Source organism: Pinus tabuliformis, chromosome 1_2 (assembly GCF_031772625.1).
Source record: "Pinus tabuliformis cultivar Carrire ecotype Pingquan chromosome 1_2, CPIR1, whole genome shotgun sequence".
NCBI classification, from domain to species: Eukaryota; Viridiplantae; Streptophyta; class Pinopsida; order Pinales; family Pinaceae; genus Pinus; species Pinus tabuliformis.
Genome location: NC_142298.1, coordinates 861,299,071 through 861,323,471, shown reverse-complemented (window position 1 = coordinate 861,323,471; position 24,401 = coordinate 861,299,071). Strand labels below are relative to the sequence as shown.

The 24,401-nt window shown below is 34.1% G+C and overlaps 1 protein-coding gene across 6 annotated transcripts in view; it reads left to right on the top strand.

Annotated features, from left to right (window-relative positions):
- The window catches only part of LOC149208643 (coenzyme Q biosynthesis Coq4 family protein / ubiquinone biosynthesis Coq4 family protein), a 148,929-nt gene extending 137,546 nt beyond the window's left edge, over positions 1-11,383 (top strand). For 5 of the 6 annotated variants that reach the window (XM_089396145.1, XM_089396146.1, XM_089396143.1 and 2 more), the window contains 2 exons: positions 10,336-10,861; positions 11,015-11,383. In XM_089396145.1, coding sequence (XP_089252271.1) covers positions 10,336-10,854 — 519 coding nt within the window. In that variant the 3' untranslated portion in view covers positions 10,855-10,861; positions 11,015-11,383. Of the gene's footprint in view, positions 1-10,335; positions 10,884-11,014 lie in introns of all 6 variants that reach the window. The other variant, XM_089396142.1, reaches the window with a different exon arrangement.
- Positions 11,384-24,401: the final 13,018 nt, after the last annotated feature.

Below are 24,401 nucleotides of genomic sequence, written 5' to 3'. Positions count from 1 at the left end.
AAAGGTCAGAGGTTGTGTTCCTTGTCAAATGTTTGCTGGTAAACAAAAATTAGCAGCTCTTCCACTTGTTCCATCAATAGTTTCAACACCTTTTTCTCAATGGGGATTAGATTTTATTGGAGAGATTCACCCCACTTCAAGTAATCAACATAGATGGATCCTCACTGCAACAGACTACTTTACTAAATGGGTGGAAGCAATTCTAGTCAGAAATGCTACTGATGCAGTAGTAATTAAGTTTATTGGGGAGAATATCTTATTTAGATTTGGTTGCCCAACTCATATTGTCACTGATAATGCAACATCCTTTTTTAGTGTTATATTGATTGACTTTTGCCAAAAATATCAGAGTCTGTTACATCATTCAACTCCATACTACCCTCAAGGTAATGGCCTTGTAGAATCATCCAACAAAAGCCTGGTAAAGGTAATAAAAAAGACTCTAGCTGATCATAAGAAGAGCTGGGATTCACATTTGATTTATGCAGTATGGGCAAATAGAATTACTCCAAAGAGATCAACTGGCAAATCTCCATTTCAATTAGTCTATGGGAAAGATTCAATCTTTCCTACTAATTTGGCTTTCCCTATTTTAAAATTCCTGCAGGATTCAACATATGAACCTGATGATTTTTCAAGAAGAATAAATCAGATTATTGAACTTAATGAAAACAGAGATGAAGTTCAATACAAATTGATGAAATATCAGAATAAGATGAAGACCCTATTTGACAGAAGAGCCAGGGAAAGGGACTTTAAGGAAGGTGATTTAGTTCTAAGATGGGATGCCAGGAGAGAAGAGAAAGGAAAGCATGGCAAATTTGACAATCTATGGTTTGGACCTTTAGCAATTGCTGAAGTGAAGGGTAACAACACTTTTGTGCTGCAGAATCTTGAGGGGCTATATTCCACTTATCCTGTAAATGGAAGGTTTCTTAAACACTACATTCAGTACTAAAGAAGTTGAAGTAGCATTCCTTGTAAATACTCCAGTTTTCTTTACTTTTCAAAATATCAGTGTGATTTTCTTACAGCAAGGACTCCATAGCCCGAGGAGAAGGCACATGGATCTGCAGGTTCTTTGCATTCTACAGGAGAAAGAAGTCCCCAATTGGAGCCAATGTTGTAGCATTTTTTGGTTTTGATAAGATAGAATATTGAAAAATGATAAGTTAGGATATGGACATAACATTAGTAAATAAAATGTTAGTTAATGAAAATATCTTGATGATGATGTCCATATCAAAGAAAATGTTAGGTTAGATGCTAAAAAATCAAATCAAAAAGAAAATGTTAAGTTAGAAAGAAAAGAAAACAAATAAACTCTGAAAGTGAGCAAGTCTAAATGCCACTACTTTGTTTCTGCAAAAGAATGGTTGTGTGCAGCTTGTGTTAAATGCCACAACCCATGACAGTCAAATAGTTTAATCTTGATTGCTTCATGCTTTAAATTTGATGTTATAGTTAGAGAATAAAGATCTGGCCAAACTGTTTAATCTTGGCAGATCAGTGGTTAGGTAGAGAATAATGAGGTGCTCATCAGTTTATTCTAAGCCCTTGGAGGTTATAAGGGTAGATTTAGATAGTTTGCTTTTGTAAAATAAAAGAAAGGAAAAGGGTTTGCTAGCTTAAATGCACCCATTAAGTGAAGAAAAAATGATAAGATAAACAAAGGGTAAGTAGAGACAGGTTGCAGAAGTTTGATTATTCATTGGACAAAGGGTACATTTATCATGTTTCATCATATGTTTCTATGACCATGAAGCAATTACACAAAGCAAATGAAGGTCTATAAGGTCAATTAATTAACTTCCCATTCATCTCCATTCATCCCTATATTCACTAATTTCCCATTCCTACCTTCTTACATTCAAATTCATTCATTTTCCATAAAAACCCCTTTTCCTAAGGTCAAAACCCTTTTTGACTAGGAAAAGTAAAAATCCCATGTAAAATCCCTTTTTACATGAAAAACCCACAAAAAGTCATTTAGCCTAAGTATTCATATATATATGTGAAAAGCCAATAACACATAAAAAACATCATAACTTAGCGCGTTTTCCCTTTCCGCTCATATTCCACATTAATACTAACTTAATGTATTAAAACCCCTAAATTCCCTTTTCCTGTATATTATTAACTCCTTTAATAAAATATCCTGAAAACCCTTAGTTTTATAATAAAACTATATATATGATATCGCATCGCAATATTGTCTTATCGCAAGCCTGTCATATGCATGCTCTTTTCCCTGATTGCGATATGCGATCAACAAAGGGCTCGGACCTGACCAAATATATATTATAGTTCACCGCCATATCGCATCCACCTTTACCGCAAGTCCTGCTAATAAGCATTCCCCTCCGCCATTGCAAAATCCGATGCGCGATAAGTCCGGGCTCGACGCAATATATATCATAAACTATCGCCATTTCGCATCCGCTCTCATCGCAAGTCCCGTCCGATGTATACATCCTCCGCCTTTGCAATATCCGATATCCGATGGACCCGAACCCGATGTGATTATCCGCCCAAGTTTATATTATTTCAAGTCTGACATTATGTGTTTTACAAAGGTTTTCTTTGTAAAATCGTTTTCACGATTTAAAACAAAGAATTAACTTAAGCCTCCATTTAACCATTAAACTTCGTTAAACTCAGTTTTAAGCCATAATACAGCCATTTCCGCCATTTTTAATCATTCTTACCCTCCGTACTCCTTCTTTGCTCCACCACTGTCCGATCTAAGGTGTTCAGATCCAATAACCCTCGGCAAATTTAGGGTTGACTCTCTGTACGGGCATTACCCACCCGAAAAGTGGTATTCCACCGTCCTCCCTTGCTACGTGTCAAGCTCTGATCGTTTTGGGTGACCTCTCCCCAAAACCACCCGTGCCTTATAAACGGTGTGATGAAAATCGCCTTCCGCAAAACGACAAAATGGTTACTGTTCACTATCGCGCCATATTTCAAAGGAAAACTGTTTCTCCCGTTTAAACGCCAAATGTCCATTTTGTTCTGTTTTTGTCTGTTTTACACAGCGAACCCTCCATAAGCCTATGCGACCAAAAAACCATCATTTTACCTTCAGATATGCCCCAGACTCCTTCCAATAGCCTTTAAAGCTCAATAAAGCCATTCATGACCATCTTTGTCACCTTGTTTTTCTTAAATGATTTTTGTGTTTTGCAGGTGAAGACTACTGTTCTAGGTTTACAAAGAAAAAGCCTATGTATAGTTGGAGGACAAATATGAAGACCATATCAAATTGCTTCACCCTATGACATAAAATCAAGCGATTTACTGTTGAAAAACACAGTAAAAATCTGAAATCCATAGTAAGGATAAAAGGATCACAGTAAAGGTTACTCAGTAGGGTGAAAGCATATTAAATAGAGTTTAAAGAGTATTAGGTAAAGATTAAATGAAGGAATCGGCCAGAGTAAAAGATACAAACAATTTATCAGCATAAAGGGCAAAATATCAGACAAACAAAGCCAACACAACCTGAATAAAAGGGGACAACAAGAAGCAGTTCAATAGCTGCCCCTATCTTCTTGCATGAAGATCTTTTCCTTTCCTAGAATAAATCTTAATCAGTTTTAGGATATTTCTTAAGTTTATTATTGTATAAATAACTCTCTTCTCGAGATGTTATGGGTTCGAAGTTCATGGTTTATTTGCTCACTGCTTATTAAAGTCGTGACTGTTCATTCCATTTTGAACCTGGTTGCACTTTGGAGGAAGCCTTTTCTAGACATTTGATGTACTCAGTTTTTCTCGAACCTTAATACAAGGTAGAGGATTCTGAATTTGGTTTCACACAGTTTGTGTTATCCTTTAAGTTTTTCCAGTTTTCAGTCATCATGTTTTTATTCATATGCTTGTGACTTATAGAGATATCTAGGTAGGAACAATTAGAGTTTCAATTGATTCCTATAAGCTTCTGAAGTGATCATCTATTAAGAGATTGGATTAATGCAATTATCTGTGTAGCTAATCCCCTCTAATCAATAAATCATCGGCATCTTTTGTAAGCTTAAGTATACTGCCTTGAATCTTTTGAACGTAGTTCAAAAGGTTTTCAAACTTATGATTGTTCTGTTTTACAGTATGGAAACTGTGATAATCATATTATTTTTTGTTTTCTTCTCACTACTATTTTGATCTATATCACTGTGTAAAGCTTTATAGCAGGCCCTTTGCTGAGATATTAATATTATCCAAAGGACTAAGTATTTCAATTCTACATCTATCTTCATCCATTGGTCTTCCAAAAACTAAAACCCAAAAACCCCAAAACAATTATTTTAGATGCTCTGGCATTGGTAGCTGACCTACTACTATCTCAGAGGAACAATAGTGTGGAAACAAGGATGCAATCAAGAGTGGTTACCATGGAAACATGCCTTTACCATTAAACGAAAGCATATGATTGCTAAAATGGTTGAAGTACCTATTGATAGATGCCCTACCTTCCTTCAAGAAGAATGCTATATGGGTGAGAGCATTGACCATAGCAATAGGTGTAGAGCTCTGACATATAGATATCTGAAGACCATCATAGGGTTGCTAATTGGCTGGTTGTCAAATGAGGAGACAAATTTTCTCCTATAGGTTACCCACTTTTGGTGGGTAACAAGCCCCATCAACTGAGCTCTACTCAACACCCACAAAATGAAGGTAGTCATCAATCAAATGTTCATTGAAAATCTTGAACCCATCAAGAAGCAAAATATCTTCGCTTTACATTGTGAATATAGGCAACCATGTGAAAATTTCACTACTGAAATTCTATTACAACAATTGGATTTTAATTCTTCTAAATGTAAATTAATTATTCAGTTTATTGCTTTGGCAACAACGAATTAATCACACTGCAATCTTCACAGATAAAAAATACCGCAGAAGATAAATTGGAAATTGAGAAATGCTAGCACACATTAAATATGACACCGTTATTTTTGGACCAAAGTCCCCGGAAAAACCCAATGTGGGAAAACCAATGCAGCAGTTGAGGGTTTATTTTATTATGCAACAGTGAAAATCTGAGTACAATCTTTGGAAGCTCAGTTGGCTATCCAATCAACAAGACCTGACATAAAATATTTGGAGAAAAAGTTCTCTCCCTCCACAAGCAAACCCCACCATATGAAAATTGGTTGTCCAACCTCTATGTAGGCCCTTGCGGCTTCTGATCGATCCACATGACTGTGCTGGGAAAACCTGCGTGATCCTCACGGCTGTGCTGGGAAATCCTGCGCGATCCTTGCGGCTGTGCTGGGAAATCCTGCGCGATCCTTGCGGCTGTAATGGGAAATCCTGCGCGATCCTTGCGGCTGTAATGGGAAAACCTGCGAGATCGTAATTGTGACCCATCAGGAAATTCTACGCGACCCTTGCGGCTAATATGGATTAGCTGCATCTTGGAATACTCCAGTCACTTGCTTGTGCCTCTTCCAGATCTGGAAATCCTCCTCCAAATCACTGTATTTGCCCCTCTGACACTTTGCTACTCAATTTCTGACTTTATCACTCCGGCTGAATCAACTGCACCGGACAATCAATCTGTCTAGATCACTGAGTATCCACAGTTGGTTTCGCACTCTCAAATGCTTCTCACCTTCAAGTGTTCTCCAAAAGTCTATTCTCCATCTACCCATCGACTTCTTATAATCTCCAGTTGAGACTTCAATGACCATGGTTAAAACTTAATCAATGGTTGAGATTATCTTCTAAGTTGATCCGTGTGAGTTTCTAGATAATTCACACCTTTCTCAATTAATTTCTATTAATCAACCCCTTTTTCTATGTTAGTGTTAGGAAATTTTAATTTTGGTCAATTAATTTAATTGAGTCATTTCTAGGTGGAATTTCCAAAAATGATTTCTGGGTTTTGGAGAACTCATGTATTTTAAGTTTTAACCCCTCCACGAAGTCTCGAGACTAGAGCACCATTCGATGCTACAAAAACTAACAGACCACAAGCTCTCGCGACACAACCTATGGGAGATGGTCCATAATATGATGCTATATAATCAGTGCTCCCTCTCTCTCAGAGATCGGTGTAAGTTGTTCTCTGAAATAGGCACACTTCATCTAGGAAAATGACTTTGTCAATACATCAACAACTAGGTCATTGGTAGGAACATATTCGAGCTTCACCACTGCTCTCTGGACAATATTCTAGATGTAGTGATATTTGATTTCAATATACTTTGATCTATCATAGAACACTAGGTTTTGAGATAACTTCACACTTGATTATCACATTATCTAATAGTCGGCTCCAACATTTGATCAAATAAATCAGAGAACAATTTTTGAAACCATATAGCCTCATAATAGGCAACATTAGCAGCAATGTATTAAGCTTCAACTGTACACAGAGCAATAGAGGTCTATTTCCTGCTAGACCAAAAAACCATAGCGGAGCCCAGACTAAAACAATATCCAGAGGTGCTCTTTCTATCACTAGAGCTACCAACCCAATCAACATCAGAGAAACCATATAGTTGCCAATCCTCATTAGAAGCATATCAGACCATACTCAATGGTACTTGTTATGAACAAAGTTCGTATACACAGTAGAATACTTAGAAGATCTGGTATATGTAAATATCCACTATAGGACGAATATGTTATATAAGAATTGTACAAAAGATATGAGATGATGATGTTATGTCTGCTTATATACCTAGGCAGGTGTCTCTTCATGGAAGGTCATGTCCCATTAGACATGCCTCTTCAGTACTAATTACTAATTAATGTTCACTAATTAATCATTACTATATTTACATTATTTTTATATAAATTATATTCATAGCATTGCCTTCCTCTTCAAAAAGCTTTGTCCTCAAAGCTTATTTGCTGACAAGACGTGTCATCTATTCTTTGTCTTGCATCTTTCGAAATTCTTTGAGTTGTCATCTTCGTTGATACAAGGTGATAAGATCCTTGGAGTGATAAATAAAATTGCCAAACTGAGAAGGGATCTGACCATCCTAAGTTAATCTTCTGTGGAATCTTGCGGTGACTGCAAACTTGTGATGAATTGTTATCATGTGAGTGGAGTGTACAAACTTCAGTATTCTTTGGGACATAAATTTGTTGTTTATGTTCTGAGTGACACTGATATGCAGGTTGAATGAGAAGTTTGTTCTTGTTATTTAGATGTCGATAAGGAGTTCTTGTTTGATTTTCCCTTATCTTGAGTGTGGTAGCTTTATGATTTTTCTTTAGGTATTGACGTTGTTGAGTTGGCCACTGAATCATCACTTGGAATTTCCATCGTTTGAACCGCAACCTTTGAGTGCGTCCTCACTTCAGTTGGATTTGGATTTGTCTGAACTGTGAGATTAATAGGATTTGTTTTTGTTCCCCTTTTTTTGACTTGGACTATTACCTCTAAAGACTTCGATACTTCTTTCATGAGTAGTTCTTCTAACTTGTTTTTTAACGATTCTTATCATCTTTAAGTTTCTTAATTTGAATGAGTAGATTTTGATTATGGTTTTTGAGACGTAAGAGTTCCTCATTTTCTTAGTCAACTTTATTTTGGCATTCATGCTTTTCATCTTTTAAAGACTTGATTTGTTCTAATAATTTTTGATTAAGGTTCTTTAAGCGTAAAATTTCCTCCTTTTTCGGATAGACTTTCTTTGAGCTTCTTGTCGGAACTTTCCTTTTCTTGTTCTAACTTGTGCTTCTTAGTTTCACACTTTCTGACTTGTGCTAGTAGTTTCTGGAAATGATATTTTAAATGAGATTTTTCTTCGTTTTTATTGGATATGACCTCTTCAAGTTTTCTTTGCTTCTTTGATATTGTGTTTTGATTCTTTTGAGGCATCAATTTCGTAACATCTTTAAAGTCTTCTGATAAGGGCATTATTGATTCTGATTTTAGTGTCACGTCTCAGAATGAGATCATCTTTCCCTTATAAGAAAACATCATTTTTTTTCTCTATGTTTGACATGAACGTACCCAATTCTTTAAACCAAAGTTGACCAAGAATTATGTCTACCTCTCTGTCATACATAGTTACAACACAAAATTGAGATATGTACTCATAATGATCTACTGTCACTTGTAAATGATTAATTTCATATTATTCACCAAAAATATCTCTTTTTCGCCCACATTGGCATTTGAAATTAATAAGTGATTCGCCAGATTAATATCTATGTAATTTTCGTCATTGCTTATACTGATAACCATATTAATCTTTTTCCCTTGGATATTCCCTTTTAATGTAAGTAATTCGTGACGAGTAGTTAAAGTACCCTTATAGGAAAATCGACCATCCTTAATTTCTAGATTAGACAACGTTCTTTTTTTGTCACTGATTGACTCCACTTTGTTTTGTCGAGATGAACTTAGGGTTTTAAAAGTAACCCTTTTTAAAAACTTTTAATTTATTCTTTTTCTTTTAATAATATGTTTTTTTTCCTTTTAGTGATATAATACTATTTTTTTATAGCTTTTATAAATGTAATAAATTATAATACCTTCCTTTTGTAACTTTGTACTTTGGAATTTCTTTGTAATTTGTTTTTATAACTTGAATAGTCTTCCCTTTTTTCTTTTAATTTTTTGTATGATATTCAAAGCACGATTATGACCTTTGATACCTTTGATATTCAATATGTGTTTAGCTGCAACCCAACGTACACGGCGAGGCTCAACCAAGAATTGGCTCAATGTATTCACTGCATAACAAATATCACAGCTGGTGTTCACAAGATAATTCAACGAGCCAATCAACTTGTGATACATAGTAGAATCAAACAACTCAGAGTCATTGTCCCAAATCTTCTTCAAATTCGTCATCATAGGAGTGTCTATGGACTCACAGTCCAACATGCCAAATTTCTGAAGAATAATAACAATGTACTTGCCTTGGCCTACAAAGATTCCATCAGGGTTTTGCCAAATTTCCAATCCCAAATAGTAATGCATGAGGCCAAGATCCTTCATCTCAAATTCAGAAATCAACTCCCTCTTACACTGAACAATCAATACTTTGGCTCCTGTCAGAAACAAATCGTCTACATACAATAAGAATATCAGGGGTTCACCATCAACAACTCTGCCTTTCAACAAAAAACTCTTATTAATCCTTTGTTTCACTTTGTATCTGCAAGACAACTCTTTATAGGATGAATTTTCTGTTGGGCGTAATGTTTTTATCTTTCTGGGAGGGGATTTTATTTTTTTGGATAGGTAAATAGGGAAAATACTACCCGCATTAAGCTGGGTTTAGCAAACTGTCAAACTCATTACTTTTTGCCTCAGAAGCCATGCCTAGGGGGCATCTAAGATGTCAACGTCTCAGGACTGGCGACTGGTCTTGTCTGATTACCCTGCATTGTTGCAGGGCTGTATTAACATGGGGGAGCATGCCCAGCATGGTTTGAACACTGGTCATCATCACACTAGGTGCTCTGCCTTACCACTAGACGATGGCCAACTGGACTCCTGAGAGGGGAAATTCAACTCTGCTTTTGTGTAATTAACTTCTAAAGTTGCCATTATCAGTAAGCCAATTTTGGTCTAAGCTTGGAAAGGAATCTTGCTATTTTTTACATATTCTTAATATATGATCATTTCGATACAACCACATTATACATGACTAGTTAAAATTAACAGGATTTCATCTGTGTATGTGTAATTATTCTTGCAAGCTAATTGTTCCAATTGCAGTTGTGAAAGACCCATCTTCAATGGGTGAATGTTATGAATAAAATATATATAAAATAATATTGTATTGTTTTTCCCATATATCTTTTCAACCATGATTGCTGCATAATATAATATCTGCCAAACCTGAAGTATCCCATCCCGTCTTTCCTGCATGAATTGAGTGATAGTGGCATGTCGACTTTGGATTTGTGCTGATTGATTTGAGGTTATTTGTTCTTCTCCTTGAGTTGTGGGAATGAACAGCCAACAAAATTTTCACATTGAAGGTGATCTTATCAACTTCGAGATGTGATGAAAAAACACTTCCAGTCTGTGTACGAAGGCAGATGCTAACTGAAGTAGAGTACATAATTCCAACTAGAAGAGACCAACTTTATAGGTTTATTTCTTTTCAATCTTAGAAGTTAGAACCAATCGAGGTTTCTTTTCATTTTTCAAGGCACTATAAAAATTAATGGTCAACTTAGCTGCAGACATGGCATGACCAATTTCTTTTTCTGTTGAACGCACATTCCCCTTCTTTATACTGAATCTGTCAAGGTAATTGATGATTAGATATTTCCTGGTGAACAATTGATGCTATGGTATGGACATCTTGGGACTTTATTTACTCTGGTTGGATTTTCTTGCAGTTAATTCTTCAGGAGCGGCCACGAGTGATATCTTCTGCTGTTGGTCATGCATGGGATCTACCAGAAAATACATTTGGTGCAGCTTATGCCAAATTTATGGGTTCGAGGAACTTCTCGCCTGATGATCGCCCTCCTGTTCGTTTTATGGATACAGAAGAGCTTGCATATGTTGCGACTCGAGCCAGGGAGATTCATGACTTTTGGCATGTATTGTTTAATCTCCCAACAAACATGATAGGGGAATCAGCTCTTAAAGTTGTGGAATTTCAGCAGTTGTATTTGCCAATGTGCCTTCTTTCCACGATTGGTGGTTCAGTAAGAATGAAAGCCAAACAACGGGAAAACTTTTTTAAGTACTATTTTCCATGGGCTATCAGAGCTGGGATGAGCTGCACAGATATTATGTCGATATATTATGAAAAACATTTTGACGAGGATTTAGAACTCGTGCGAAAGAGATGGGGAATATTACCTGCTCCTGACTTAAAGAATTTAAGACCACCTTCGAAGTCACAGTAAATCAGTGGTTTTTACTATCACAAAAAACTGTAATTGCTAAGGCTACAGTGATTCTCTTGGTAGTCTAGGTTAACTTACTATGATTTGTTTTGGTAGGATATGATAATCAATTTAATTTCTTTTCTTATGATTCAAGTTTCTGCGCTTGGTTGTTGTGCAGATAGATTTTCTGGGCTCAGGACTGACTGCAACTTTAATAATTATCATATTGTTGGTGTTTCGGACTCTGCTAGAATAGTCCATCAGGACAAAGGATGGAAACCCTTGTTTTCTTAGTACTAAGAAACCGGCCTGTGACAATAGCTACCACCTTATGATATATACAATCCTACCACTGTTTCATTCATTTTATGATATATACAATCCTACCAGTGTCTTATTCATTTTATAATTTATACTAGTGAAGAGTGTAGATTAGGCTTTTAAATTTCATATTTATACTTGAAATTTGAGGGATGTACTACTGTTCCGAATTTATGTCAAAGGAAAATCCTTATTTTGAGGATTTCCAAAGAAAATTATTATTAAAGACCTGCGTAGGGTTTTTTTTATATATATATATATAAAATTTCAAAATATTGTCGGCTTTCCAATTGAGAAAATCATTATAAAAACTACGTAGGGTTTGATCTATTTATATATATTTTTTTAATTTCAAATTTGATCGATCTATATATATATATTTTTAATTTCAAAACAGTGTCTTGCCATGTTATTTTTCGTATCTTCGTATCGAGGAAAATCATAATTTTGCTGGCCTGTGACAGTGATATTTGAAGTTCATATTTCTCAAACATGATTATTAGCTATTTATTTACAGTTCATATTTCTCAAACATGATTATTAGCTATTTATTTACAAAAAATAACAAAGTAATCAACAAGAAAACATGACCTCACTTTTTTATATTGGTTTTTAGAATATTAATGTATATTTTTTCTAATCACATATGTATTTTAAAATTGTTTTATTGAATGTTTAAAGGGGTTGGATTTAATGGTGGAAAGCAAGTTTTTCACCATTGAGCAAGGTTCAATTCTAATGAGGGTTTAGCTTGGAGCCATGGGGACACTTGAGGTAGTGGTTGAACATGTGGTTACACCCAAAGAGATCCATATCAAATGGTCTAGTGACCCGTGCACACATATTAGTGGACCAAAGCTTACCCCCATGTTCTCCTTTATAAATCTTTGAAGAGATGGATCCAATGGTGGGAAGTGAGGAGTTTTTGACCATTAGGCAAGGTTCAATTCCCATGAGAGCTTCCTTGGAGCCATGTGGGCACCTTGAGGTAGTGGAATATTAGTGGATCAAAGCTTACCCCCATGTTCTCCTTTATAAATCTCTAAAGAGTTTGATCCAATGGTGGGAAGTGAGGAGTTTTTGACCATTAGGCAAGGTTCAATTCCCATGAGAGCTTCCTTGGAGCCATGTGGGCACCTTGAGGTAGTGGTTGAACGTGTGGTTGCACCCATATTGACCATATTAAATGGTTTCATGAACCGTGCACAAATAAGTGCATCAAAGTCCACCCCCATGTCCTCTTTTTTGTAGTCAAAAGATCTTAGCTCGAGTGGTTTGGTGAACAATTCATTTCCTTAGTTGTATGGGTTCAAGTCTCCATAGACGTTGCAACTAACTTGTTTGTGGCATATATGAAATAGTTGTGCTAATATTTATTGATTCTTAAAAAATTCTCATCTAGTTAAAAAAAATTGTTAAAAATTGTTATATTGAATGATTTTATATAATTTGAATGTTCATTTTTTATATGATGTTATGTCAAAACATAATGTTAAATGCGGTATGGTCAAAATAATAATCTATAAAATAGTTGAAAATTGAGAGTTTAATAATAATGTATTGGTAATGGTATTTATCAAAATTAAAAATTGATATCTTTTTAATTAATTTAAAAAAAATTAAGATTAATGTGGTTACTATTATGTGTTTGTTATCTTCTGATCACTGTTCACATTCCAAATTCACAATTGTTCCGACCTTAGCTCAATTGGCATGCGGTGTGATATGAACGCCCCATGATACAATGTGAGATGATATGAACGGTATAGAACCAGTTGTGTGGGTCTGCGGCTATTATTTGTGCGACCTGTTCCGGAGGTATTCTCGACTGTTCAACGAAGCAGTAACAACCTGATATATGGTATATGGTTGAGTGCGGAAGGGTTTCTGCATTCCCATTTGCGTTGAATGCTGTATATTAAATGGTATATATTGATTGGCAATGGTGATCCCAAACATATGAATGGAGTGATATGAATGTTGTATATTAAATGGTATATATTGATGGCATATGGTTGGACAACGCAATTTTTTTTAGTATGTCTTTAAAACGACTTTAACGCTATCCCATATTTTAAACACTGTCCAACACTTTAACGCTGCCATATTTTTATTGCTGGCTTCAAAGTCTAGAGAATTAAAGGGATTTATGGTGATTTTTTTAGTCTTTTTAGTGAACTTTGAAATTGTAATACCGTTGCTGCTCCAACTTTGTAGAGCTCGCAGTTAATGTCGTTGCCGCTCCAACTTTGTAGATCTCGCGGTGAATGATTGATTATTTTTAAACAACCAAAATTATTTCTCACATAAATTTTTTTGAGTACAATTTCACTGTATATCAGCAGAGGTTTTTTTTTTTATCAGCAGAAGTATTTTTTTACAGAATGCATTCAATCATCTCTATGGTAGGAATAGTTCTCACTGGTAAGGAGAACTATCCTGAATGGTTCCGGATGATAAAACACACCCTCATCTTCAATGAGTTGTGGAAAGGAGTGTGTGTCGGAGAAGGAGACAATGACCCAGTGCAACCTACATCAGACAAAGAGCTCGTTATTTGGGAAAACAAGAATAACAAAGTCTATGCATTAATCGCAACATCTGTAAATGAAGAGGTGAGTCGCCATATTTCATCATATTCAACCGCCTTTGAAGCTTTACAAAAGTTGAAAGAACTCTATGACTCACATTCTGCACTTGAAGTTGTTCAGCTCATGATTAAACTCTTCACTCTTGAACTGAAAAATAATGATCCTCTTGCTCTTGCATCTGAAGTAAAATCTATAATGCATGATATCAAATCCACTATGGTTGAGCTGGATATCCCTCTTATTTCTTTTCTCAAGGCACTCTATCCTACTTACTCCAATTATCTTGAATCTTTACAAGCAAATGGAAATCTTAAAGATATAACCTTTGAATCTCTTGTGAAAAAGTTTGCTGAAAGAGAGAAAGCCTTTGGAAAGAAGACAACCCCTGAATATTCTGAAGAGACTGTGTGCCTTGCTCATAAAGAAAAGCATCCTGCTTAAGATTCTACAAGAGGAAGAGGTGGACGAAGAGGAAGAGGAAGATACTTCAGAGGCAGGGGGCAGACATTCTCAAGGAGAAAAGGCAGATCTACACTGCATTCGCTGCAAGAGAAATGGATCACATGATGCCTCTACATGTAAGCTACCATGGGACAAAATTGAGCAGAAAAGAAACCAACATAAAGGTAAAACTGATGATACAGATAAAGGTAAAGCACTTGAATCTGCTCACTATATTGAGGCACAATGTAACATTGGAGTAAATGAAGATTTGTTTAATGCTTCACTTGCTTCTTCGGAAAATGATTGGTTGCTTGATTCAGGAGCAACTTGTCATATGACTCATAGAAAAGATTTTTTTGAAGATTTTTTTGAAGATTTCACTGATAATGTTGATGGAGCAGTATACTTTGTAGATCAGTAAAAAATCAAGTCATCAGGGCTTGGCACAATCAGGCTTAAACTGTCTGGTCTTCCAGACTTTCTTCTGGATCATGTTCTATATCTCCCACAGCTCCAGAGAAACTTTCTGTCCTTGGTCCACATCCGCCAGTGAGGTCACTCCATTCATATGTTTGATGGCAAGCTTGAGGTAAGAAAAGCTTCTGACCACTCACTTGTCATGAGGGGAATAGAAGAAGAAAGGCTTCTCAAACTGCAAGGAACCTCTGCTTATGCACAACATTTCTCATATATTTCTCATCATGAAGAAGGTACACTTCCATCAAGTTTATTATGGCATGCTAGATTTGGACATTTAAACTATGACAGTCTCCACTTATTGAAGAAAAATGGTGTTGCTGGTTTGCCTACAATTCCTAGGAAACATAAGCAATGTGATGCTTGCATTCTAGGAAAACATAGCAAACAATCTTTTCATGATTCACATTCAAGAGCACATAGGAAGCTTGAACTCATTCGTTTAGATTTATGTGGTCCAATGCTTGTTCCTTCTGCAAATGGAAATAAATTTATCATGACATTTATTGATGATTACACCAGAATGTGTTGGGTTTATTTATTGAAAAACAAATCTGATGCTTTTCAAACATTCAAGAATTTTCATAAATGGATTGAAAATGATGCACAATCTCATATTGGGTCTATTCGCACTGATAATGGAAAAGAATATACATCAAATGAATTTGAAAACTATCTTTGCTACCATGGGATCAAACATCAAACAACTGTGCCTTATAATCTCCAACAGAATGGTGTAGTTGAAAGAATGAATAGAACAATCTTGAATATGGTACGATCCATGCTTTTCTTCAAAAATGTAAAGATAACGTTTTGGGCTGATGCTGTTCTATGTGCTGCATATATAAAGAATAGATGTCCATCTAATGCTATAAGAAACAAGACTCCTTATGAATTGTGGTATGGACATGTTCCTTCGGTAAAACATCTCAGGATCTTTGGTTTCACCTGTTATGCTTTGATACCAAAGGTTCATATAAACAAACTTGGTGCTAGAAGTCGTAAGTGTATCTTCCTGGGGTATTCAAACACCTCCAAAGCATACCGCCTCTATGATGAAGTAAATAAAAAGTTTGTTGTATCTAGAGATGTAATTTTTCTTGAATCATCCAAATCTGAGAATGTTGTTGAGCGGCAACTTGATCGCTTGGGTAGATTCGCTAAAACAAAATCATTTCAAGAATTTGATAATCAGCTTCCACACCTTGAAGGGGGGATTCCTATTCTAGATCAACATGTGGAATCTTCTTCTGAAGAATACTCTCCCCCGGATGAAACTCCAACAACGGATGATGCTTTAAGTGATGTAATTGATAGAATTGGAAGACTCAATCTTGATTCAGTCCCAACTCAATCAACAGAGCAGCCTGGACCATCTCAGAAAGGTCCCCCAAAGTGGCTGACAAAGACACTTGAAAGTGTTCATCCTGATGAAATTGGAAAAACAGGAACCATAAATTCAAACTGACAAAATGGAGGTGATGTAGATGACTCTAATTCACCTGTTGATATGGATGTTTCTTATGATTGTGAATTGAACTTGTCTACGGATTTTGAACCACTTCCTTCAAAGAAGCTGCTTCTCATGATGAATGGAAAGAAGCGATGCAAAAGGAATATGATGCCCTCATAAAGAACGACATTTGGAAGCTAGTTGATCCTCCATTTGGAACCAAACCAATTGGCTGCAAGTGGGTCTATAAGAACAAGTACAAAGCTGATGGCTCACTTGACAAGCACAAAGCTAAGCTTGTGGCAAAAGGTTTTGCACAGAAGGAAGGGGTCGATTATGAGGAAACTTTTGCTCCCACAGCAAAATGGGCCACCATCCGGACACTCTTTGCACTAGCAGCTTAGAACGGTTGGAAAGTCCATCAAATGGATGTAAAAGCTACCTTCTTGAATGGAGATCTAAAAGAGAATGTTTTTATGTCCCAGCCTGAAGGATTTGCTGTGAAAGGACATAAACATAAAGTATGCAAACTTGTGAAGTCCTTGTATGGCCTCAAACAAGCACCGCATGCCTGGTATGAAAAACTAACTGAGCATCTTCTGAAACTCAACTTCAATCATTTTGATCTTGATGATGCAACTTTATTTGTCAAGAAAGTTGGCAAAACAGTTGTATATCTTGTGGTATATGTAGATGATCTTTTAATGACAGGGAACAATGAAAGCTACATTGCATCCATAAAAAAAGAATTGGGGAAAAGTTTTGAAATGACTGATTTGGGCTATGTTCATTACTATTTTGGCATTGAAGTAACCCAACATCCAAAATCCATATTTCTTTCTCAAAAGAAATACATTGGAGATTTGTTAAACAGATTTGGCATGACAGAGTGCAATCCTCTTTCTACTCCAATGGAACAAAACTTAAAGCTCAAATCTATTGAAGGAAAGGAATTTGAGGATACAACAAAGTATAGACATCTTGTAGGAAGTCTCATCTACCTCACTACTAACAGACCAGATATTTCATTTTCTGTTGGAATCCTCTCCAGGTTTATGCAAAAGCCTTGTGAGGGACATTGGTCTGTTGCAAAAAGAGTTCTAAGGTACTTGAAGGGAACTCAAGACCTTGGAATCAAGTATACACAGGTGGACGACTTCATCTTGATTTGATACTTTGATTCAGACTTCGATGGAGACAAAGAAACTGGGGTATCTACTTTAGGATATGCTATGAGTCTTGGATTAGGAGCTGTCTCTTGGAGATCACGCAAACAACAGTTCCAGCAGATTCCACAACAGAAGCAGAATACGTGGCAGCAGCTGAAGCAACGAAAGAAATTGTGTGGCTCAGGAAAATTCTTGAAGATTTGCAGGTAAAACAAGTACAATCAACTCCACTCATGATTGACAACACCTCTGCAATAAACTTGGCCAAGAACCCAAAGTTCCATGATCGTACAAAGCACATCAATACTAAATATCATATGATCCGACATCATGTTGAGGCCAAAACAATCCATCTCCGTCATTGTTCCACAAATGAGCAAATTGCAAACATCTTCACCAAAGCGCTTGGAAGAGAAAAGCTTCAAAGGTTCAGAATGATGCTTAGACTCACCAACATCCCTTCAGATTAAGGGGGGAGTGTTGACATCTAATCCTCTGTGATTGGTTGAATTTGGAATGTGAACAGCCATCAGAAGATGAACTGAGCAGTCACATCCTTTATATATAACAATAGCTACCTAATGAAATAAATCGAATCAATTTTCTGCCAAACTGGAGTTACTCCTGGCCTGACTTATAATATGAAGTATGGGATATGGTCTCAAGGGTTAGCTTGATTAGTAAATATTTTTGTACTAAGTCCATAGATGTCTTGAGCAAAAAACCTTATTGGACCTTTTGGGGTTACTAGCAGTCTATTCGTTAGTGGTCAATCCATCTTCCATCTGAAAATATTGAAGATGAGGGGAGAAATTTGTGAGGGTTACCACGATATCAAGACTCACATTCTTCAGTTAAATGTGCGAGGCCAAGGTAAGATTATTTCCTTTGGAAAAATAAAAAACATATATATATATATATATATATATATCTCTCTCTCTCTCTCTCTCTCTATATATATATATATATATAGAGAGAGAGAGAGAGAGAGAGAGAGGGGGGGGGGGGGGGCGGCGGCGAGGTAATCAAACTAAAAAGTTGTTTAATAATGTTGTAGTGGACTTTGTTTGCATGAATTCATTCATGTGTATATATAGATAATCAAACTAAAAAGGTGTTTAATAATGTTGTAGTGGACCTTGTTTACATGAATTCATTCATTCATACTAATTGATACATGAATTTATTATATTCACACTCGTTAACATATTGGCTAGTTTTTTGAGTTTCCAATTTCTTACAAGTTTTTCTTTTTCAAAGTCATGTTTAGATGGTGTCTTATCAGTGCCACACCATTTTTTTGAATCTCCATTGATTTATTGATGTGTTGTTAGTGATCTTAACCTTGTTTAAGTTTAGTAGTCGACATGTTCTTTTGCATACGCTAGTGTCAAGCATGTTGAGAATTCAATAGGGCAATGAATATGTTAATTCTCTTCAACTTAATAATTGTTTGTGTTACCATTTTACTTATTAACTTTGTTATTATTATAATGTGAGAAACATCAAACAACTACCAAAACAATAAAACAATAAGAACAATGACACAATGTATAGGCTGAAAGCTAGGGCCAAAACCCCTCCTCTTGTGGGGAAAGCTCTTATATCTCCTCTTATAGATCATTCAATTGGCGAATACCAAGACCTTATGACTCAGACCAATACCCTCCAAGATCATGACCAACCACTTGAGATAATGTGAAAACCTTGTACTAGCTCTATTACAAAAAGTTTTATGATGATGAAAGTTTAAATGTTTGTTTGTTTTTGTATTGTATTGTGTTTATTTGTTTGTTGTATTATGGATGTTTAATTGACACTAAAAATATCACAATACACCTAAAAAAAATGTAATTCACTAACAATATGACGTAGCCTAGCCACACTCGCCCACAACTCCACTTGTTCTCGGCTTTACAACAGTTGCCAGACTTTACAACGTGTTAGATTTTTTCAGCCATCACATGCAAAGGTGGTCAGTGAACGTCAGGTTGGCAACTGTGAGCAATTAATGCCGCATTCAATTCTTACCTACACAACTCGGGCCTGGTTCCTCCATTGGTTCTTTGGCCAAAACACTTTGGCTTCCTGGTCATTTGAGATTGTTCTATTCGCCTGTGAAGTTGCTGCGAGAGTTTGTTGTGTGGTTTTTGCTCTAGCGAGTACAGAAATCCCTGGTTCTTCTCCGGGTATGACTGTGGGTGAGTACCGGTCTCCCAATCCTGGTTATGAGTTTTTCAGTGGTTTTCTTGGTGGCTTGAAACCGTTTTGGTTCTGGCGGTGTGCTCGCTCGGCTCCTTTTCACACGGTAAGATTTCTTAGTTTCATTTTGTTGTTATGCTCTGGTCTGGTTGTAGAACTTGGTGTCTCGTCTGTTAGCTACTCCTTGCTATTGTTCTATTGCCTTTGCTTTCGTATGGTCGCCTCTGCTACTATTATTGGTATCTCTGGTCACTGTTTTATGCGCAAAATGGTTTAACTTCCGTCGTCCTTGGATTCAAGCAACAAATTAGTAGGTTCTCGCGGCTCTAAAACAGGTATTGACTCCTTCCCTGATTCAATTCGGCCTTCTCATGGTATTGATGCTAACCAAAAACGCTCCTTCTGTCTCAACTTTGTCGATTCGGTCACGACTCTACTCCTCGAACCCTGGGACCGGCTTGCTCAGGTAACATATATGAAACCCTCCTGTTTCTGTGGTTTCTTTGGCTTCAGTTCTTTGCTGTGTACTGTATTAACGGTGCTCTGTTGTGTGTGCAGGTCAATGGCTTGACCTGGGTATACGGGTTCCTCCGGGAGTCGGTCTTCCAATGGTAGCGAACCTCTACCGGTAGACTCTAACACTTCAATCCGTCAATGCACTGTTAGATCTTTGGGTTTTCTGTAGATTTTGTTTTGCTGTATTTGCTTGTCGTATATAGTCGTTATCCCTTGCAGAGATGAGGCTTCTGCCTGGTTGTAATTTCCTGTTCTGGTTAGTCGTTCGTTTGACTGATTATTTGGGTTTATGTTCCCAAACCCTAGGCCAGGGTTTGTCCACTCTAGACGCAACACTTGTTTTTGTTTATCAGTGAATGTAATGTATCTATGTATCGGTCAATAGCAATGAGAACATGGTTTTGTGATATCTGTTTGATTTATAAAAATTATGAGGACTCGTTCGAAAATACCTTAACTGTGGTTTGCTTCTCCGACACTCTATTGCCAATTCTGTTTGCTCTCGGTCCTTTTGCTGTAACTCCCTATCCAGACTATGCTTCAACTCGTTGGTCCTTTGCTCTGTGGCTGTACATTTAAATGAGTTTGCTGTAGTTTGTTTATTCGACGAGAACACAAAAACAATATGACCTTACCGTGGTCTTTCACTGTTTGTCAACACTATTCATTATAATTCGATAAATAAAAAGAAAATATAATATTACAGTAGATAGGCAATGAATACAGATGGACAGTTTTTGGAAATAAGATCTGTCTCTGTTTCTTTATTTCTCTGTTATGAAATTGCAGAACCTTTCTCTTGTCTTACATTGCTGCTTTTATACCTTTTGGTTACAATTAATTTGAAACTGCAATTGTTTGTCAGTTGAACAGAAACAACTGGTTGGGTAACTACAGTTTCGATTGTCATTACAAGATCTGCTTTTAGATAATTTTGTCTTTTCTTTCCTAAATTGACAGATCAATTCCTAAACTGATGTTTATTACTATTGAACCATAACAACCCTAACCGACATTTAACTTTGACATTTTTAACTTTGACCTCATAACAACTAAGAGTAAAATAAACTAAAATCCTATCTCATGACCTCATAAACTAATTAAAAAAACAATCCAGATACTCAACAACCTTCCAACCTGGCAGAGACTTCACCCGGTCATGGTGAGCTAGATGCTTCTGCATCACAATATCACAATATATTTCAAAAATACATATGACATTGAAAATACTATAATCATAAATTATTTAAAAGCCTCATAAAACATTATACGTTTTAAAAAACACATCCCAAATATTCCTTCCTATGTAAAAGATAAAATGAAAGTGCTTAAAATAAATATATAGTTTATTACAAAATGTTTTATGATAATTAAAGTTTAAATGTTTTTTGTTTTGTTTTTGTGTTGTATTATGTGTTTATTTGTTCATTGTATTACGGAAGTATAAATACGTGTATCTATAATGTGTTTTTTGTATTATGTATTTTTTTGTTTTATTATTAAATAGAATGTTTTTATGATCTAATGCAAGTGGAACCAACTATATTGAAGCTCGTTAGCATGCTCTAAAAAATAGCAGAAATTATCTAGATTTGGGAATAAGAAGACTAATCCAAGTAGCTCAATGATTACTATGACCTTCAAAAGCTTTTCCAAGGATGAAATGATACTTGTGATCCTGCAAAATAACTTACATCAACAATTTAACCCAATCTTACAAAAAGAAATCATTAATACTAAATGCAGAAATGGAAAGAAATAAGAACAAGAGGTGCATGTGAATAAGAAGTGAAAAGAAGAAAATAAAATGATAAAAAAGGGCTCTGAGGCTCCTCGGATGGTCACGCCCAAGGAATCTCAGAGACCTATGGAGGAGAACAAGATTTAGACGCTAAACATCACACCAATCTTCATTATTTTTATCAATACAATTACATCAATGTAAGAAAATACAATGGAGCTACAGAAATACAAGTTCTCTCCACAAGAACACTAATCAAAATCTATCCCTAGAGACAAATTCTACTTGGTACTTATACAAAATGATTAGGAATCATTCCCCATGAAAAGATGAAGTTTTCCCCACCAAAATCTCATGATTAGTGGATCACATACTAGAATGAGTTGAATGTTGTATTTTAATTTTTATTGGTGTTCAATTTAACACAATATTTTTTTTTTCTTGGAAGCACTATTAATCAATATATATATTTCAATATTTTATGATAAAAAATTTAATGTTTGTGTTTGTTGTATAATATGTTTGTTCATTGTTTTTTTTTTTGTGTAATAATTTTAAACAACCATAACATTATAGGAAAATGTTACTTTTTAAATGAACTTAATTTTATATTTTAATTTATATTTTGGTATAATTTTTTTTCTTGCAAGCACTATCAATCAATATATATATTTCAATATTTTATGATAAAAAATTTAATGTTTGTGTGTGTTGTATAATATGTTTGTTCATTTTTTTTTGTTTGTGTAATAATTTTAAATAACCATAATATTATAGAAAAATGTTACTTTTTAACTAAACTTAATTTTATATTTTGATTTATATTTTGATACAATTTCTCAAATTTAATATTTTTAGAGATTTTATTAATCAATATTTATTTGAGAAATATAAATAACCATATAAAAATATAATAATATATTTGAAAGAGATATAAATATCATATAAAAATATGATATATTTGAAAGAGATAAATAATCATGACAATATCTTATGAGCATGCAGGATAATATACCCAAGATTTACACAAATGAATTTAATGTTGCATTAGTTCAATTCAATGCTATATTTTATAATATAATTGCAAATATTTTTATTTTTATTTTGTATTTTTAATTTTAAATGTATTATTGTATTTATATGTGTAATAATTGTATACATACACCAGTAAAATTATAAGCTAAAAATTGAATGATGTTAAATGTCATATTTTACTTTGAATTCAATGATGTTAAATGTCATATTTTACTTTGAATTCAATTTAATAAAATAATTTTTAGGAGAAGTATTACTTAGTATATTTTTAAAATGATTTGAATCTTATATTTAATTGATGTCGAAATTCAATTTTATAATATAAATGTTTTTTATTAAATCTTATCAATTAATATATATTCTTATGATATATTTCTAAATATTAAACTTTCAAATTAATTTTGTACTATATGTTTTTTAATTATATTTTTATTTGTTTGTTAATTATATTTTTATTTGTTTGTTAATTATATTTTTATTTGTTTGTTTTGTGTAATATTTTTTTTACAATTCATAATATAAGTTGGATGTTGGATTTTTAATTTAATATTTTTATTTTTATTTTTTTAATCATTAAATAAAATATATTTAGAAAATACAAATTGTATTTTTATGTCTTTTTGGTGTAATATTTTTTTACATACATAACATAAGTTGGGGGTTGGATTTTTAATTTAATATATATTTTTTTAAATTATTAAATAAAATATATTTAAAAAACTACAAATTATATTTTTATATGTTTATCTTGTGTAATAATTTTTACATACATAATATAAGTTGCATGTTGGATTTTTAATTTAATATTTTTAAATTTTTAAATAAAATATATTTAAAAAACTACAAAGTTGTATTTCAATTTATATTTTGGTTTTTATATATATATAAAGATTAATCAAGATTTATATTTTGGTTTATATATATATAAAGATTAATCAATATACATTTCAATATTTTATGATACATGTTGTTAATTTTATGATATAAGTTGTGTATTAATAAAGTTAATTTTTTTGGAAAATGTAATTACAAAAAATAAGTTAAATGTTATATTTCATTTATATTGATATCCAACACATATAAAATATATAAAGTTGAATGTTAAATAGAAATAGTCATAAAAAATCATTTGATAACTATCATGTCATAATAAAAATTTATCAATATTATTAATCAATATTTATTTTAAAATTATATCTCAAATAATAAAATATGTTATTATTTTATCAATATTTTTATTTATATAAATAACAAATTGTATATTATAAAAGTATATTTTTATTGTTTTGAGGATTAATGTGAACCACAATAAATGGTTATAAACTTCTACCAAATTTTAATGATGTGATTAATTGGAAAGAAATATCATTATCAATATAAATCTCAAAAGTATAAGATATAGCAATATATTTTTCAATTGTGTTTTCAAACCAATATCTTTAATTTATCCTCAATATCCTTAATTAAAAAAATAATACTAAATATAAATAGCATTATATTTCAATTTAAAACCTTTATAGATTTCAAGAAATAGTTTATATTAAATTAATTTAAGGTAATAGAATTTTGATGAGTTATATTATTTAACCTATATTTGTAAATGCATTTTATGATGG